Source organism: Seriola aureovittata, chromosome 19 (assembly GCF_021018895.1).
Source record: "Seriola aureovittata isolate HTS-2021-v1 ecotype China chromosome 19, ASM2101889v1, whole genome shotgun sequence".
Taxonomy (NCBI): Eukaryota; Metazoa; Chordata; class Actinopteri; order Carangiformes; family Carangidae; genus Seriola; species Seriola aureovittata.
The window spans coordinates 8409952-8429984 of NC_079382.1; the positions used below are offsets into that span (position 1 = coordinate 8409952).

General features: G+C 40.3%; 2 protein-coding genes across 2 annotated transcripts; one reads left to right on the plus strand and one right to left on the minus strand.

The window, feature by feature from the left end:
• Positions 1-9871: 9871 nt before the first annotated feature.
• Positions 9872-11135, minus strand: rps29 (ribosomal protein S29). The gene is made up of 3 exons (XM_056363203.1): positions 10978-11135; positions 10362-10461; positions 9872-9974 (listed from the first exon to the last, which is right to left on the minus strand). Exons 1-3 carry the CDS (start codon positions 11037-11039, stop codon positions 9966-9968), a joined length of 171 nt encoding a protein of 56 aa, XP_056219178.1. The 5' UTR covers positions 11040-11135; the 3' UTR covers positions 9872-9965.
• Positions 11136-12464: 1329 nt separating this feature from the next.
• mgat2 (alpha-1,6-mannosyl-glycoprotein 2-beta-N-acetylglucosaminyltransferase) lies at positions 12465-16278 on the plus strand. Its single transcript, XM_056363202.1, has 2 exons — positions 12465-12631; positions 14368-16278. Exon 2 carries the CDS (start codon positions 14624-14626, stop codon positions 16028-16030), a length of 1407 nt encoding a protein of 468 aa, XP_056219177.1. The 5' UTR covers positions 12465-12631; positions 14368-14623; the 3' UTR covers positions 16031-16278.
• The last annotated feature ends 3755 nt before the right edge of the window (positions 16279-20033 follow it).

Genomic DNA, 20033 nt, shown 5'->3' on the forward strand with positions numbered 1-20033 from the left:
AACACAGCAGTGACTCAGGGACAAGTCTGTGGATGTCCTTGAGTGACCCGGCAGGAGCCCAGACTTGAATGCAATCAAAAATCTTTGGAGAGACCTGAAAATGGCTGTTCACTGACAGACTGTAATCACTGCCAAAGGTGCTTCAACTAAGTACTGAGTCAAGGCTCTGAATATTTATGTCAATGTGATATTTCAATGTTTCCTTTTTTTAATCAAAAATTTCTAAAAATTCTGTTTTTGCTTTGTCATCATGGGATATTGAGTATGGCTTCACATACGATTTTAGCATAAGGCTGCAACACGAACGTCTGTTGGTATTGCTCACTGGTGCTTGCTAAAATGCTTATAATTTCTATTGACCTGTCTCCATTGATGTCTCTATCTGCTTATACACACACACCTAATCAATTGTAACCTGGCTCTAACTGATCCCTATCACTCTCAATTACGCCAATCAGAGTTTGGTCTGCTGATACCCTCCAGCCTCTGAATATGTGGACTCTGCATCATGTTAACTGGTATTGGATCCTCTGGTGGGCGGACAGGCTGGAATCAATAAAGGCAGAGAGGATCCCAGTGCAGCAGCAGCACACAGCCGAGAGTGGGCAGGTCATCCTGCCGCAGGCGAACAGACAGCGAATCTACTGGGAAAGACATATCTCAGCACCAAACAATAACTATTCTTTTCTGCATGTCTTCTTAATCCTGTACTTGTCATTGCTGTGGACAAGAAAGCATTTTGCTGTAACCTAGTGATTTAACCTCTCGAGATCCCTGAAGTCATGGAAAATATCTAAAGTTATAGTCAAAGGAACATGAAGTAATTTCAGGGAATGTAAACGCCCAGACTGTACAATAAAGGTTACATAACATCTCATCTAACGCACAAGAACATGTCATTACTATTGAAATTACAGCTTTGAAAGGCTTAGGAATCCTCTGCGTCAGCCTGACTGCTGGTAACATCCTCTTAACAGAGGTATCTGTAAAGGGAGGCTTTCACTTCAAAAAAAAAATAAAAAAACCTAATCAGCAGTGAGTGCTATAAGGTCAAAACTGCAGCAGGCAGGTGACGGTAGCAGGCAGTAAACATTCCACAACAAACACTTGTTGATCTGCATTTCAAATGCAGCTTTGAGGGGCGACTAACTGTGCCAGTCAAAAAAAAACTTGCTCAACTGCAGCACAAAGGCGATCAATCTCATAATAGTACTCATATTCCCATGTGTCTGCGGTTTGTTGTGGTTTTCTGAAACCGGTGCAGGTCTGCTCGAAAAATATCCATTCTTCCCCATTCTCCATTTCACTCAAGAGGAAAATGGCCATCCCTGCAATGATGGCATAAGGACTGTGTGTCATTTTTAATGCCAGTCATTTTCTGACATGTTGGTCGGTCCACAGAGATGTTGTACATAATAGTCAGAGGCATAATGGTTATGGTAGGAGTGGGATTAATAAAAAAATAAGCAAGAAGGGCTAGAACCGGAGTGAGCAGCAAAGCCTCTGCTCTCTGTGCCTCCATCTGAGCTGCTTGGTTTTATACCACTCTCTCTCTGATCCTCTCTGGCTGCATCACTCGCACATTCATCCTGAAAAATAGAGCTGCATCTGTCACATTGTCACTCCGTGAATCATCCTCCATCTGAATAACCTCCTTGAAATATTCAAAATGGGGAGCAGGTAGAAAAAAAAAAGAAAAGAGGTTTGGATGAAAAAGTTCTGTCTGCCCATTACTCCAAACTCAACCGGTAGAGGTGTTGTCACGGAAACAAGCAGCCACTTTTAACAATCAAACATGCATGACAGTTCATTTTCTCTCCTGGATTAGAAGTGCTAGAGCCGGTGTGTGAGCACAGAGACAGCAAGACCAAGCAGGAGCAGAGCGTGACAGTTGGACGGCAAAGACACAGACATTCCACAACTAGAGGCACAGTGGAAAGAATTAGCAGCTACTAATAAGATCAGTGGGTGGCAGCTGTTCGCTCACTATCTTGAACATCTGTTTGTCCTATCAAACAACTCAGGAATTCACAAGCCAAAACAAATGTTTACCTGTTGCTGAAGAAAATTTTAAAAATGGACATTACATATCAATCCATCCTAAACGTTCTCCTCCTCCTCCTCCTCCTCATCTTCCTCTGTGGTTAAAGTGAGCCTGCTTCTTAATGTGCAATTCAATACAATGCACATTCAAATCATGTTAAATATTCAATTTCACTCAAGCTGTCTCCGATATTCATAAATGTGTTTAATGAGAAATGTTAGCATGGGTCATATTCAGGCCATGCATTGTGAATTTAAAGGTTAACATCCAAGCCAGTGTACAAAGAGATTGACAGACATGGTTATGGGTGGATATTTCCATACTGCATAAAGAGTTATGGTTATGTCTAGCCTCTCAAAGGCATGAAGTCTGAATATACCTATATTCATAGCTCTGCTGCGGTGAATATATACCATATATGTGCATGACCGTAATGGGGGATTATTACAAGGGACCACCCAGTAAAGTAAAGTATATGGTGCGATTGCCCAGCCATGACCTGTGTGAGAAATAAATTACAATGCTGACAGAACATCACATCCTCTTAGCCTGAGGAGAGCTGAAAGACGAGGTCCTCCGTGACACCATTTCTCTGCGGATTGTTAAATGCCACCATTTGATCTTTTCCATTTATGAGTAATATTTTTTTCTGCTTCCCCTAAGCACTGTGCTGTGCGAAGCTACATACAGCAGGCCAGTCAAACACTGAGACAGCCACTGACCTCCACCGTCGTACTACGTTTCCTGTGGCTCACCAAAGCAGAGTTTGGGGGTTGCTGAAGCTGCTTTAGCTCAGATGTGTGACTAATACCTTCCCCTTTTCAGCATTAGCTGTTTTCAGATCAGACTGAAAACCACAACTGACGATGATTTCAGCAGCAAAATTGCCTCTTTTTTTTTTTTTTTTTTCTACATTCTTTCGACTTCACCTTAGTCTTTAAACCACCCGCCTCAACAGACTCATTGTGTCTCTTCCTCTCATCATCAGCAGCGCATATATAAAGACAGTGGGAGATGTCGAACACGGAGCAAAGATCAGGGTATCTTTTTGAACTTCTTATGTATTCACTCAAGGCTTTTTTCTTTTTGTTTGGCGAAGGCTGCTCTCCCGCTGTGCCTGCCCTACACCGAGCTCTCTTTTCTGCTCCAGCTGTACTCTCTACTTCAAATGGCATGGAGTATTCAATTAGATATGCCCTGAGCTGACAGACTGATCAAGGCTGCCTCTTACCATTCTGCATCTCTCTCTTTTTTTTTTCTTTTTTTTTTCTTTTTTTTCTTTTTTTTTTTTGCACAGGGACCGGAGAGCTCCTCCCCAGAGAGCAGCACAACACCTCCTGTCACCTCACCTTCCAGTGCTCGTGCCTCCTCCAGCTGCAGCTTTAAGATTCAGCTGTGGCGCAACACTGCCCCCACAGGTATATGTCACTTTCCCAGCATCTTTGCAATCAATGGCGGCAGGCACACACTGATTTACTGACTGCGCTGTTTGGCTTGTGAGGATTGTGTAAATCTCGCCCAGTTTAAGTCATCTTTTTATTCTCGGTGCAGGAAAACTAAGGTTTTGCTGATATGACTTTTGATGGAATAAATGAGGCTCAAGATTTAGCGTTAAAAAAAAACCATTTAAAAACAATACTTACTACAAAACATCCTTCATCATGGATCAGCTATGTTTGATGGATTCCCTCATGTGCACAGTAATTCAATGTAATTCATGAAATTTACCACCGTGCAGACCATTTTAGCATGTGCTGAATACCAAAAAGAAATATGCAGGATCCTTCTTTATATTTGTCATATTTGGTGAGCGGCACATTTTTCATTTTTGCCTCTCTACTTATTACTTCAGCTGTGAAATTACACAGTGACTGAGAGGTGTAAGTGCAGATCATCCACCTAACTTTGCAGAGAGGAGAGACATCCCGTATTCTCCAGTCATCCAGCAGGTAAGAGTCCTGGCTATTAATATTCAGTGTGTCAGTTTTATGTTTATACAGTACAGCTGTTTGAGCTTCATGGGTCGATACACTGCTCTTTGGTCTGTAAACTCTGACGGTGCTCGCAGTCACTACCCAAGAAGCTAAAATCCAGTTTCATCACCTCTATAACTTGTATTACAGCTGTGTTATTTTCCATGACCGCCTTAAAAGTTAATGGCATTGTCTGTCATATAAAATCCAATGTTTAAATGTGAATCTGGCTTTGACTTTCTTTCTCATTGTCAGGTATTTTGGTAAAATCCATGAATACCATCACTGGGACACGAGATGCTCCGGTTACAGCTTTGAAATAACGGCAACATGCATCCGTTTTTCAAAGGCAAATGCTGAAAGAACACTTTGAACACTTTGAACACACACAAAATTTCCCATAAATTATTTCCCCATACGGTACATTCAGTGTTGTTTTTGCTTCATTGCCTCTGTCGTCCTTCTTGTTTAAGCTCTCATTTGATGGGCATCTTGCTCTGTAGTCACAGGTCGGCCTTTTTTCACAGCAGACGTTGTCATAGTAGGAAAAGCACAGGTGTTTCTGAAAACACCGATGGCTCGGTTCCATTTAAATGTCCCAGTGCTCGACGCCACTGAGCCAAAATGCAGCAGGACCCTGGAACTGGCTCGCCTGCATGGAAGGCAGCCATCATTAGTGTTATTAATTACACCTGTGCCCTCCCTGCAGTGACATATCAGCCATGAAAGAGTCGAAATGCTTTTACTTTGGCGAGGAGTCGTTCCTGAGCGGCTGATGGTGCTGGCATTTTATCATTTCATGTGCCATTAGCCTGAAGACAGATAGACTGCACATTTCTCTGCGGTGCAACATGGACCACACAGTTGACTGTGAGTGAATAAAGTCTGTATTGTGTGCACTGCTGAAGCTATTCTTCTTCACTTTCCATAATCTCCCTTGAAATCTTTAGAGAAATTAATGTTTGCTAAAGTCATCTGAACCTAAATTGAGGCTTTGCAGCAGGAGAATGCTTAGTCCGTGGTGGTTTGAGAATTAGCCGCTGTTTGACTGGAACAACTGAGTCAGCCAGGAAGCTCCGTACTGGACTTTGATAAAGCTCAGTGTAGTGCACAGCTCTCTTCTCAGGGGAATGCACTGAAACGGGGGAAAATATTCCAGAAAACACTGTAGTCTGGTGATGTTTGTGGCTATGGATATCACTGTTGTAGTTATAGCTGTCGTAGTTTCTATACTGCCCAAAAGAAAATGAGGGTATCATGAACAAAACATCCAGTAATTATCAGTACTTAGAGCTGCTTACACCACAGCCTCATAGTTACTGCATGATTTCTCACTGAGAATAAACTGCTCCTGCATTTACCGTTGCTCTTTTTTTTTTTTCCAATTAATCTTTCTATTTGTTCTTTCTGTCTCCAGCTACAGCATTTTTTTTTTCTTGTATTTTCTTTTCTATTTTTGTGTTGCCATCGCGCATTCAGCACAGATTCCACTCAGTCGAAACTGAAGGAGAGCATGAATGAGCTGTGTTCGTTCACAGCCCTTTTGAGGAACCTTGTAGCAAGAAGTGGCTCTTGGTCTAACAATTGAAAGCAGGTAAACTCACAGGAATGTTTCCATGCCAACAGTGCGCTGCAACATTTTCAGTTCACTTATTTTCCCTATAATCTTGGAGATGGATGGGAGACCTCTGTGATGCGCCTGGCAGTCAGTCGGAGCGGCACAGAGTCTTTGGGTCCCAAGCCATCACACGAACACTCCGTTCTGATTTGCTCGGACTAGTGTTTTATTCAGTTTTTACTTTCAATGTTAAGATGCGGTTATAACCACAGTGTGTACACAGTAATTTATTTATAGGGGAGCATGTACAAGCTTGACATGCACACATGAGTGCACACAGTCTCTCAGAAGCACCAGAATTGATTTTCCCCACATGTACATCACCACTGCAGCATAGTTGTCACTCAGGGATAATAAAATGGGAGTGCTCCTGTCTCACCGCCAATCCCACCAAACTGTCTGCTTTCCAAGGAGCAGCAGGCGTCCTCTCAGTGCACAGTAACACGTCCATTGTTGGCAGAGATGCAATCACCAATAAATGTTATGAGCTTTCTTTGCTCAAATATGCCCATATCTGTATTTGAATACGTTAAAGCTACACAAAGCAATGATTTTTTTGTATTATCAACATGTCAAAAGACTGTACATTGTGAAATTCTCAGCTCATAGTGACAAACCCACAGGGTTGATGCAGCTTCACTGAGCATTTTAGTCTCTTTCAGCTCCTTGTTTTGGTAAAAGATTTTAACAGAAAGCCCACCCTACAAACTGAAGGACTTGAGGTTGAAAGACGTGGCTATTTAAGAGGGGGGGGGGGGCTCTAATAAAAGATACTATCAAGTTGCATTATGGGAACTACAGGGTCCGGTTTTTGCCGCATAAAACCATACTAAACACTAGAATCAGAATATCTCAGCCTCTACTGCTACTCTACTGCTACTATTTCGACAATTTGAAAAAAACAAATCAAATTGCATCTTATGAGTCACCCACCTTATTGAAATGCAATACTACAATCTAATCTGGAGTTCTCTTTCAGCCTGGTTTCCCATGAAAGCTGTTTTCAGAAAACAAGCTAAAACTAAACTAAAAGACCTAAACCAACAAAGTTGGTTGTGCTGGTGAAAAAAACAGATGAATGTTTAATGGCTAAAGGCAGAGATAGAATATGTTCTCAAGCCAGAGGCAAACATCTAGTGAATATTAAACTTATACTGAGTGGTGAGAAGCATTACTCTAAATAAGTACTAATGCTACACATCAGCTAGATGTGTAAATAGACAATTGTTTGCAAAGGCTTAGGCCACTACAGCTTAATAAGGTGATAATATGTCAGAACTGGGTATCTGTCAGCCAGTTGTGGAGTTCTTCTGCCCCCATGTGGCCAAAAAGTTTTACATTTTCATACAAAATGTGTTTTTTGTTTATGTTTTAGAAAATGGAAATATGTCAATTCCAGCTAACTGAATTAAAAAATGCAATTGTGGTTTAAAAAAAAGTCTGTCGTTAGGTGTTGTTAAATGTGTTTATCATAGATTGTCAGGTATGTCATTTTCAGGAAATGTGAAATGTGGCTCTCTTACTAGATATATTGTATACAGGTGTTACGTAAGAGATTCAAGCAAACTGATCTAATGGCAGAGAACACTCTTGAACATATACTATCAGTCAGTTGTCTTGGCCGTGGCGTACCGAGGAGGCAGAATAACAGGAGCATTAATACACTGGTGCAAAAAAATGAAACTGAACTGAACATCAAAGACAACACCTTCCACCCGCCCCCATTCTGGACTGATGCAACATGGAGCACTTGTGTGTTCAGCTCCCTCTGTCCAAACAGCTCCAGCCACTGCCAGCCTGTGTTACTGCAGAGTGCTGCTCACACACTTCACACACACTCGCCTTTATGCATATGAGTTAGTAGTTGTACAATACAATACATGCATATTTGATGTACACAGACATCCTGCATCCTTGCAGGCTGTGCTGCACATGCTGTGCTTTCATTTGTGTTTTTATGGGATAATGATATTTGACTCCTCACATTATGCATTTCATAATGTGTTAGATTTAGAATGTAAAGTACATCCTGTACAGTTACATACTGCATGTCATATTTCATTTTTTTATTTTTCTTCATTGGAGCGTATGTGTGTATTTCATTGCTACTGCATTTTCTCATTTTGTTCATACATTAGATTTTCTGCCTCATTATGAAAGATTCTACTGGTCCCATTTTGCACACTTCCATTCCTTTTCATACATCTTATCACTTCTATACAGCATGTTATCATGCTCAGATTGTGGGTTTGTGTTCATATAACCTTCATCTTGCTGAAATCTTTCTTATTATTTTTTGCCACATTCCAATTACCCAAATGTGATTAAGGATTCATCTTGATCCTGCTGAGCACAAAGAGATCTGTTATTTCTGATAAAAAGGACTTTGCCAAACATAATTTATTTGTTGCCTCAGATTAAATAAGGCCAATGCCAGACTTCCAGCTGATAAATCATCAAACTGCAAGGTGTGATTTAAATATACATTGTAGATTTGGCATGAATCAAAGTAGATGTTAAAAACTGTATTTCTCACAAATCAAAGGAAACACCATATCTACCGTAGTAAAAATATTTTCAGTGCTCTTTCAACCAGTCTAGAAGAGGTGCTTTTCATCAGCCTCTCTGAAATGTCTTTTAACGTCACTAAGTGGCCAATAAAACCTAAAATTAAGCTTCATAACTGCTCGAAGAGAATGGGTAAAAGGGATGGTTATCTACATATGATGAATGTGAAGAATATCTCAATGCAGAAATAGCATTTGTAAGCACTATTGTGTAATGCTTTTCATTGTCACTGGCCTTGAATCATGAATGTGAAGTGTTGCTGCCATCTAGTGTTTCACATTTAACCTTCTGTCTTAAAGCCAGAGGACATTAAAAAAAAAAAAGAATTACTTTATTAAATCCTGGCCAAAGTCTATATATGGATCTGCACAGAATTCCACCTGCCAAGGTGCCTTGCTGCTGCTGAGCTTACTCAATATTCAAAGTTTGGTAACCAAAGTCACAAGGAAGTAAGCAATTAGCCACACTACAGGGGACCTATCAGATTTCATTAATTGTGAACAAGACCAATACCCCAGCACGTTGCCAATTTTTTGCATGTAAGGAGGGGCATTTTGTTTCATGTGAATGCATGCTGACTAGGAAATTAATCTTTGCAACTGCCATAGATCAATTACTCTTTACTGCAGTGCCATTTATTATGATGTAGGCGACATGCTAAATGATCAATTGCTGTACTTAATTTCTCACAAAATAGCTCAGCTAATGCCCCATTAAGGATTGCTGATAAGTTTGACTGCTTGATCTAAAAATTACAGCATCAAATTTGATCTTCCACCTGGTATATTTGGCATCCACAACTGATCTGAGAGCTGTTTCTAATACATCAAGTTTAAACAAATATTCCTTTTTCTTTTCTTACCCACCTGTCTATATTAAACCAACATAGTTTCCAAGGATAACCCTTACTTCTTCAGCATTATCCTCTAATTATGAAGATGCCGACATATGATACCTAAACAGTGCTGTAACCATAAAAATTAGGTGCCAGTTGCTTCTCAGTAATTGGGCAACAAAACTACTTTTAAGATGTGATGCTACACCAACAGGCCTGTAATAACTACCCTCCTTAAATAATGTTTTTGTGGAGTCTAAGTTGTTTTATTGCTCAAGGATGTTACAGGCTATATAGGTTTTTTTTGTAACGACAGGTATCCCAGTTACATTTATATAAAAGACGATTGAATCAACACCATAAAACAAAAATTGTGCTTTCATAAATGTATTTAGAGCGTCTGGGGTTTTAGGTGGATTGTGTAATTTAAAAGTTTATGTAGCATCCAGTGTGTATCTTCCAGGTGATCAGAGTTTGAGTTTTGTGTGCAATGGGTACTCCGGGCTTCATACGCTCTAAACCTTATAAAACAGTCCGCAGAACATTATGTTAGAACTAAAACATTTTCAAACCAGTTCAGAGAGAGCAATTATCTGCTATAGTTATGGTACAATTGTTGCTTCACACAAAGTTGTATACAAATATTTTAAAGCACAAATACTCCAGTCCTTTGTGTATTAAAAGTCTCTGGAAATTTGTGAGTGACAGTGGCTCACATACCAGTGTTTCAGCTAAGTGACTACATTTGTTTAAATGTGATTGTAATGCTACCTAATCATACCCAGCATCATGCCTACAAAACAATTCATGAATAAACACACAAAACAATTAACTTGGACAAAAAAACACATTTATTTGCAGTGCTGAATTATCCCATCTTGGCTGGCCTTCCAGAGATCACCACCTGAGGATGTCAGCGTAAGACATCTAGTCCAGCTGTGTGAGAATAATAATCAAGTCGTTAGTTATGGTTAGAGAGACACTTTCTGCATTGTTGTTTCAATTTCTCCAGACTATTCAGTCATATTAAGTGACAACTGAACCATAAGTTCATTACTCTTAAGAAGGAGGCTGATGTCTGCAAATATGTGCTACGAAACTGCTCATTAAGAGCCAATTTTCTAGATGAGACAAACTACATTTGTTTAAAATGCAGGTTTAAACAAGTTAGAACAATATTATTGCTGAAGTTGTGTGATGTGCTTAACGAGCCTTTCCGACGCCGTCACAACAGCCGTCACCAGCCTTTACTAACGCTACGATTTGATATGAAGTCAAATATACTATGTAAACACAAATTGATAGAAAATGGATAGTATTTACCTTGACGAAGCCGATGTCTTTAGCGTACTGCCTGAAGCACTGGCGGCACATGTTGAGTCCGTATTTACGGATCAGACCGTGTCTGTTCGAGCATACCCGGCTGGAGTAAAAAGGGAAATTATTTTATTTTAGTTATTTACATAATAGAGCAAATATGACTGTGGTTATCATTCACTCATTCATAGAGTGCAGACGCGGTGTCCCACACAAACTTGGCGCTGGTTATCATGGGCAAGCCTTTCTCTGTGCATCACGGCTAATCCTAGCCTAGCTTAACATATACTTTGGATGTAAAACGGTCAGGCTTACAATGTTATAAGAGACAGTTTACATTAATAACCTCCTGAAATCACATGCAAATGTGTAATAAGATTTCTGCACATTAAACACGAGCAGTTTCGTTTCATGAACAGTGAGCGGCTAACTGAGCACAACTGTACCGCTGTTAAGTTAACAAGGCGCATCCATATCCTCCACCGCCATATTAGCTCACGGTCAGCTCCCATGCGGTGCAAAACTACTGATGAATTATCAACTACTGAAAGCCACAAATACGATCAAACCAGCTCGATTTAGTTCACATGTCGACATTTGACACATTAAAGGCAGGACTGACCAGGATCTGGATCCCTGACCGAATTTTCTGGGGTGACTCCAATAGAGCTGCTGATGGCCCATCTTGTCTCTTTCGCTCGAGTGTCGGAAAGGAAGAAGGAGGGCTGCGCGTGCGCCAATGAAGCATTCAACTAGGAGTGTTTCCGGTTGTGGTGTTTGTATGTTGCGCCTCCCAGTGGCGGGGGGGAACTGCAGCATGTAGCGGGACAGCCTGCAGGGGGCGTCACATACAGTTAACACCATGGGGTAAACACATACACGGAGGTGATGAGTGGAGACGTTTAAGTTCATTTATTATACTTACTGTAGCTGGAACTATATAAAATGAGTTAACGGAATAAACAAAAGGCATTTTATAAAGAGAAACTACAGGTTAAATATGAGGAACTGTGTTTTCCATACGTTCAGACCTTCATTAGACCTAATTTGAACATGATATGACATGTTTTTGACAAATTAATTGGACAATATTTTATTTAAAAGACAACATTTTGTGCATGGGTCAACAGTTATTTTCCAAATGGATTCAATATGAGAATAGATGGGATATGATGAGTTTAATTTAATATCTAGGCCTAAAGATTTGTTTTCTGTTTTATACTCATGTACAGAACACAGTGTTGGCCCTAGTTTAATGATATAAAATAAAATTCACAAAGGGGTTAACCCACATTAGTTAAAGTAGAAAATGAAAACGTTATATTAATAGAAAGTAGATGTTTGTTTAGATAGAAAAAGCAGTATATTTGTACACCTGGTGATAAATGCATGACTTATCTGTTCACATTTCTTATTTGTTTTTGTATCAACCTGAAAACAAGCTGTTTAATCAACATACTAGCTACAATTATCCAGGCAAAATCAACAATTTTAGCAATTTGTGTGTGTCATGACAGAACTTGAATAAATAGCTTTCCATTATCTGACCATAGATAAAATGTCTAAATATAAACTATATATATTGTTGTTATGAAGGATTTCATCCTTTTCAAATTTGCACCAACAAACTTCATGTGCACCAAAAGTAGCCTGAAAACTACTGCTGGGAATGAATAAGGCAACACCTGGAGCTGCTACATAGATAGTGAATAATGGAACAACCCCTAGGTCACAGTGACAGCTCCCATGGTAATTTAACTAGGGTATATATTTTCGGTCACAGCTGTAAGCCCAATTGTCAAATAAAACGGTATTAAATAAAACAATCCAGCATTTAAAATACTGATGCTCTGGTTTCCATTTTAGGGAAACAGTTGTTTGTATGTAGCCTGCAGCACTGGAAAAGCACAATGTTTAAGCAAATTCATGTTTTAGGGTGGATTTTCCATCTAAATATATAAATGTGTATATTAAGCCTTGGTATGCATTAGTGAATCACTTAAAAGTATAGTAAAACTGTTCCGACCCATGTTGAGCTCAGGAAGGCTGTCATCAGCAGCGATACACGATGATATTTAGGGTGTCTCGGGTGCCCCCCGCTGGACCAGTGCATTGTGGGACAGCAGCAGGGGCAGGCAGTGGTTCCGTATTTGGGATTTCTACAGCTAGCTGATAGTTGCGTTTCCATGCATCCTGCTGGAAGGTATGGAGGAGAATGGGACCCCACCGTACTGATGTTTCTCGCTGAAAGGACCGCACGGCTTCTCCAGTGTTAGGTAACTAGTGTGAATATTGTTGTTCTGGTTCGCCATGGACGTTGTTGTTGGCGAGGTTCGGTGTGGACGGGCAGCTTGTAAGTTGCTAGCTGAAGCTAACTTACGGCTAGCATTTTTCTGGATGCTCGTTGTCATTAAAGACCGAAACTGAAACGACGACAACTGTTGTTTTCGGTCGCTTTGAGAGTATTTCACATCAGTCGGCGACACGACGACAACGGCATCTCGTATTAAAATCGATTAAAGCTGTGGCTGGCTCGGTGTGCCTGACAGCGGCCAATTCAAGACAGAAAAACTAACCGTGTTAGGCTCCAAGTGAAACATTGCATATCAGAGCAAGGAAACACGATAGATACAGACACTGGTAGAATAAAACGTTGCTGCAAATACAGTGGATTGAAACAGCTGCAGAACAAACCTTTCACTTGATGTTCACTTGAGCTGCAAATGTATGGAAAGCCCGAATAGGGACATACATATTACAAAGATATGAAACCTATAGATAAGATAGCTTTGCCATCTAATCCGCTTTTCATAAACTACTGTATTTAAAGTTTAAATTCAATATTACTGCGTTAAAGTACATGTTTACAGGTAGCATTTTTTTTCTGTTGTTTTCTTGTTGAGTTTTCCAGTAGCAACCACGATTGTATTCATTAATATTATCAGAGACTCTAATACAGTTGGTGTCAAATGCCTATACCAGGCAGTGTTTGTGTCGCACTGTGACCATTCAGCTGAAGAGTCTCCAGAAAAAGAGGAGAATGAATGGGGTCAGAGACCACTAATTTAATAACAAAAAAGATGGAGTTTTGTTCAGCAGATCTGAGTAGAAAGAGCTAATCGATATTTACAATGCAGTTAAGGACAGTGATTTATGCAGAAGAAAATAAAGAAGTATTGAGCTATAATCAACATTGATAACTAAAGAGGGAGTATAGAGTGGTCATAGAGATATGTTTATTATTAAATTATGTTTGTGGCTTAAGTGATACTGCTTTGTAGAGACTATTGGATTGTTATGTGAAATTAAGTTAGCTATTTTAACAAATGTACTTCCAGTAAGGCTGGGTGATAACAGTTTTTCAAATTTCAACGATCTAATAATGTTATCATCCTACAAATTTCTGTTCTCCAAATTAATGACTCACAGCAAGCTATAATTAACATTAAAAAATACTTATTGTTGCACAATGTTGTGCATTACACAAACCTATGCTCTTTATATGCATAAAGTAAAAACTCCAACGTGAGAGTGAAAGTTAATTCTTGATCTCGGAGGCAATAGTTTGATTTAATATTCTTAACAGTAGGATCAGTAGTTAGCTTTACCCTGCATCTCATGGTCTTCATTTCCTAACTGAGTTTGTTTAGTTGTCATAGCGCTGGTTCATTTGTCAACATGCAACCTACATAATATATATGCTAGTATTATATATACCATGAAAAGCTATTAAGTGGACCTTGAGTTAAGATTGTTTTATCAAACTGCTGTTGAAAAATGAAGTGTCACACATATTTCACAAGTTTTTACACATGAAACGCTAGGTCTCATTTAATGTGCAAGATGGGTCATTGTCATAGACATCATTTTGATTACTTTCTATTTTATTTTGCATGTATTTGTCATACTGTGATATGCTGCCTATTTGGAAAATATTCCTCTTAACACTTTGATAATGATTTTAACCATATTGCGCACCCTAAGTTTATTTCCTGGTTTATTTTTCATTCAGGTGGTTCATGCACACTGCAACACTGCTGCCTCCCAGCACCCGTCATGCCTTATGGAATATTCATCCACCACCAATGACATTCCAGTGGGATCCATGTTTACAGCAACAGTTCATTTTGCCAACAATTAGCCTCATTACAGCTTCTTTTTAATCAGGCTTGCTCCCTGTGCAAAGCACACCATCACAACTGCAAGCCTGTGCTTTTTTTTTCTCTACAATCAACTTTTCTCCCTTCGCAAGAGGCTGACCCCCTATCATGAGATTCCGAATCTACAAGAGGAAGGTGGTGATACTGACTCTGGTGGTTGTTATCTGTGGCCTAGCTTTCTGGAGCAGCGGAAGGCAGAAAAAGAACGACACTGGATCATTCCCCAAGGAAGTGGAGACGGTGAGGAGAAGCAGCAGCGTTAGCAGCAGCAGTAGCAGCATCAACAACCATATCCAGGTGCAAGCCACACCTGCAGTCAGCCGGGCACCTGTTCCACCTCCTATTATACAAGCAAATGACACACATCCAGAAAAAGCAAAGGATAAAGAGAAGATACCCAAGCCAGAGGTAGATAACACCACTTTAGTCTACCGTGGCATTGTTTTCCAGCTAAATTTTGACCAGACAATAAGAAATGAAGAGAAGTTTAAGGCCTCTCGACAGAAAGACGATCTGGTCGTGGTGGTTCAGGTCCATAACCGACCAGACTACCTTAAGCTATTAGTGGACAGTTTGCGGAAGGTCAGAGGTGTGGAGAGCATACTGCTGATATTCAGCCATGACTACTGGTCCCCTGAAATAAATAAAGTGGTGGCCTCTGTTGACTTCTGTCAAGTCCTTCAAATTTTCTTTCCCTTCAGCATTCAGCTGTACCCCCAGGAGTTCCCTGGAAATGACCCCAGGGACTGCCCAAGAGACATTCCCAAAAAAGACGCCTTAAAGCTGGGATGCATCAACGCAGAGTACCCCGACTCATTTGGCCACTACCGCGAGGCCAAGTTCTCCCAGACCAAGCACCACTGGTGGTGGAAGCTGCACTTTGTATGGGACAGGGTCCGGGTCCTGAAGGACCATAAGGGTCTGGTCCTGCTGATCGAAGAGGACCACTACTTGTCTCCGGACTTTATCCATCTCTTAAAGCTGATGTCAGCTCTGAAAAGGGAGCAGTGCACAGACTGTGACATCCTCTCACTGGGGAGCTACAGCCACATTGGCTACTCCAGCAAAGCAAATAAGGTAGAGGTGAAGGCCTGGAAGTCAACCGAGCACAACATGGGGATGGCTCTGAGTAGAGAGACGTACCAGAAGCTGATTCAGTGCACTGACACGTTCTGCACTTATGACGACTACAACTGGGACTGGTCCTTACAACACCTGACTGTATCCTGCCTGCCCTCCTACTGGAAAGTCATGGTGAGTGAGGCGCCACGGATTTTCCACGCCGGAGACTGTGGCATGCACCACAAGAAGGCTTCTTGCATGCCAATCAGCCAGAAAACCAAGATAGAAAACATCCTACAGAGCAGCGGGAACCAGCTGTTCCCAAAGAACCTCCTGATAGCAAAGAGACTGCCAGCCAATGGGGTTGGAGGGGTGGCCCCCCATGTGAAAAATGGGGGCTGGGGAGATATCAGGGACCATGAACTCTGCAAGAGTTATGTTCGATTACAGTGACCTTAATTGCTACTATTATATATTATTGTCTCTTTTGCATCCTCTATAAAGAAAAAAGCCTTTTAAAGTAAATCTTTATGGACTATTCTTCATATTGCCTGTTTTATTGGACTGTTCCAAATAAAGACGAATGTTGGATTTTTGGCTTCTTTAACAGAAATATGTCTTTACATTGAATTATTCAAGTGATTTCTGGCAAGTCTACTTTGTTTTGTAAGTTGTAATTAACAATAATATACTAAACAATATATTGTTGTGTTTTATCTAACAAGGCTTTCAGATTAAAATATGTGTGGTTACTTTTAAGTTACCAAAAATGTAGAACATCTCTAAATCATGGTAAATTGGAAAGAGCAGGCAAGTGCTCATCGGGGCAGTCATAAATTTGGTGAATCTGTGGACTTTGCAATCCCACTGTGCATGCATAATTAATTTGAAGTTATTTATATCACATAAATTTGCTGAGATCAAAAGAGATCCTTTGAGACACCTTGTTCCATTTAAATAATCTCCCACTTAGCTGATCTTCAACAGGTTTCGAGAGCACACCAAGAGTCTTGTTACTCCTGTGACTGCAGAATGGTGCACAGCATTGATAAGCATACCAGTGACACTGATATGATAGGGCACATGAACGAAATGAGTGTTTCTCATCAAGCATGTTTCACAGAGGACGTATATGATGAGTGAAGGGCATGTGTTTTATTTTGTTGCATCGCATCACTGTCAAGCTTAATATTTCACATATAAAATGCCTATACAGGCCACTGTATCTTTGTGCAGAGATTTTGATTTCACAGATAAATGCACACAATGCACCTGGAGAGATCCCAAGACACTGGTGCAACTCTCGTTCGTGTTGTTGCTATTGAAGATGCATTTACATTTTAAGTGCTTAGACCACAGCTCTGTATCGATGGTTTCCGCTAAGGCCCAAGCTTGGTGGCTTCTCTGAAGCTGCATTGATTCCCCCCCCCCCCCCCCCCCCCCCCCCCCCCCCCCGGCAAAGTTTAACAATTGGTTCTGCACACCGTTCAGAATCCTGAATAACTGCAAAGTTATCGCTGACTGGACTCCCCATACAGTTCACATTAAGTACATCCTCTGGCAGATTGCTTGAGGCCTCTCTTAGACTCTGCTCCCAACATAAAATTCCTAAACATTGCATGAATTAAATATTACATGCTTAATGTAAGACATATATCCTCAGCATAGTTGTTCACTAAGACAAATGTAAAGACTGAGTTGCACTGATGAAGCTTTACAAAGCTTCCTCTGACAAACAGAATCTCTGCAGGGTAAGAAGCCCCATTTTGTTTCCTATTTGTGAACTTTACTTCCTAATGCAGTGTGAAGACATGTGATGCTGGGAATGATGTGTTGAGGTCATGTGACTTGCAAATTGTGCAGCTGCTCCCATGGTGGAGGCCCAGTAATTGGGCCCGCACCTCAAGGGACACGGCTTAGAATAGAATTGAGAATAGGAGGACGTGGCATTGTGCTCTTGATTCTTGGTGACTAATGGTTAACCGATGCTGGAGCCTTTGGAACTGTAATGTGCTGTTGCCACTGGAAGCTCTCTACTTAGTTTAATATTTGAGGGCAAAAATGAACAGGAAAAACATACAGAAGTTGTGTGTGACATCTTTTCTAGGGCCAGTTATATGTAATGTCCATTAATCAGTAAACCTTCAGCTTTAGAGCACATTTTTACGCTGAAGCAATCATAAACATCGGGGCAGATTGACCAGTGAAACAGATAAAGCAATTAAAATTGAAGCAGTAAATCACAAATTCAGTGTCAGTAATAAAGTCAGTATAAGACAAAGAAATATAGGCACTATTTTAATCTAACAGCCATGCTGAACAAAGCTCAATGAAAACATAAGCTACTGTGTGTTATAATTTAAATGCAATAATTGACTTGTGATGTGCCACAAGTCTACTTCTCTGAATGAATTATTTTAAATGTTGATTTTCCAGCCTGCCTTTCTTTCCAGCACACAGACCTGGAATAATGAGCTACTGGAGCATGCAGTCAAAATAAATTTTTCATTGGGAGTAAATTCTGAAGCATGACTTGGCAGTTACTTCAGTATTTTGAATTTTTCAGACCATAAGTGGAGTTACAAAGATGGCTTGATTACATAATAAAATACACAACAGCTGCTTCAACATTTTTCCAACAACCTGGACATGACTTTAACTTCATGTTAGCAGCTTCAATTTTTTAATATTATAAATGGCTACATGTAATTTGAAAATTGTCGCTCGTAGCGATGAACCCACAGAGAATTATCACATAACTCAGTGCTTCCCTTCAGCTCTATGGGACATTTAAATACCTTGTTTAGGTTTTTTGTCCTGCAGCTTGCTTTGGTTCACTCCCTCTAGCTTCCTGTAGACAGAAGACATACATAGTGTAACAACAATGGTGCATTTACATTTACAGACTATGATATTTTGTTCAGGAATGGACACCAAAAACAGAGTTAAAAGGAGAGGGAATATTGGACTTAGGTGGCCAGAAACATGACTTCAAAACAAACAAGTTCACAATATCAACTTAAATGTCAGTGTTGAATTCACAGCTTGCCATCAAGCAGCTAAAAAAAACATAGAAAAAAAAAACCCTGATTGTGTGTTTTAAGAGTGTCAGTTTGGTCATTCGTTTATTCGCAGCACCCAGGTTAGCAGTAGGTTCCAGACATCTGTGCACCCTAACACCCAGGTACCTATTTTTATCCTTTCCAAAAGACCAGACACACGAGTGGTTATCTATCTACAAAGTGCTGAGTAGAGAATTACCTATACATTGTTATCCGAGCTTCCCAGTTTTCCAATACATCAAATTTAAAGGAGCTTGAATTTCAGTGTTCGATTTAATTTAACATGATAGTTATTATTGCTACTTGCTAAATAGAAGTCATTTCTTTATTTCTGTTCTCACAATGGCCTAAATCAATATCCCTGTGGAAGTTTTGATGGAAAAAACTAGGTTCATTTTTAATTATTTCTGTAATCTGACTAGTGCTATTTGTTCAGAGGACATCCATCACTGACATAACTAAAAAGTGTCATGTCATTTTACAAACATAATTTCATGTATTCATTTTCCCTGTTCATTATCTTAAACTGTCAAGGTTTTGCAACACATCGAATGCTGTTCATTCTTCAGGCTTATAGCTCTGAGAGAAGATATTAATCATTCATAGCCGCCTGCACACATTGCTAGGTAAACAAAACTCTGGGTCAATATGTGGAGGCATGCAGGCGAGGGAGCTGCATCACACTGAGAAGATGAGCAAAGCAGGACCCCACAGAACCAATGGGACTCTCTTTCAATCTATTGAATTCCTATAAAGTGGGACCTATTTCCCTGAAGATGCAAGATAAATGTAGCTGTTCCAAGCTCTTAGCGTATGCCACAGTGTTTTGATTGCTATTCAAATGGCTGCTGAGATGAAAGCGCGGTTGCTTCGGTTTGTAAAATGAATAAATGTGGTTGAAAAGAATGTAGTTTAGAGAGCAGCATACTAGCATATGTACTGCATTATAGTCAGTGTCACGTTTTCATGTAAGACATCTCTCAAAGCCAATCCTGACTGATATCTGCTCAACATGGATGTGAGTGGCCCAGGGCAGATCAGTCAGAGCCCGTCATGTGGTGAGTGACACCCTGACAGGATGATCGGTGCCTCTCCAACCCGCTGATCACACTTCCCACCCCTTCCCTCACACTGATGCCACAGGCTGCTGGTTTAATGGCTCTGAGTGCTCGTGTTTCCTCTAAAAGTGACTCATAAATTATGGAAGAGCAATTTTATTCCCCACTTGGAGAAGAAAAGTATATATGAAGTAAGTAGGGTGAAGTAGAATACATTTGTATACGAAAGGAGGGTGAGAGACAACAGGATATACATATATAGACAATGTTTTCCCTGTTTGATCAAGTGATAGCTGTTATCAAATGCAAGATCACTTAATGGTTATGAGGCATTCC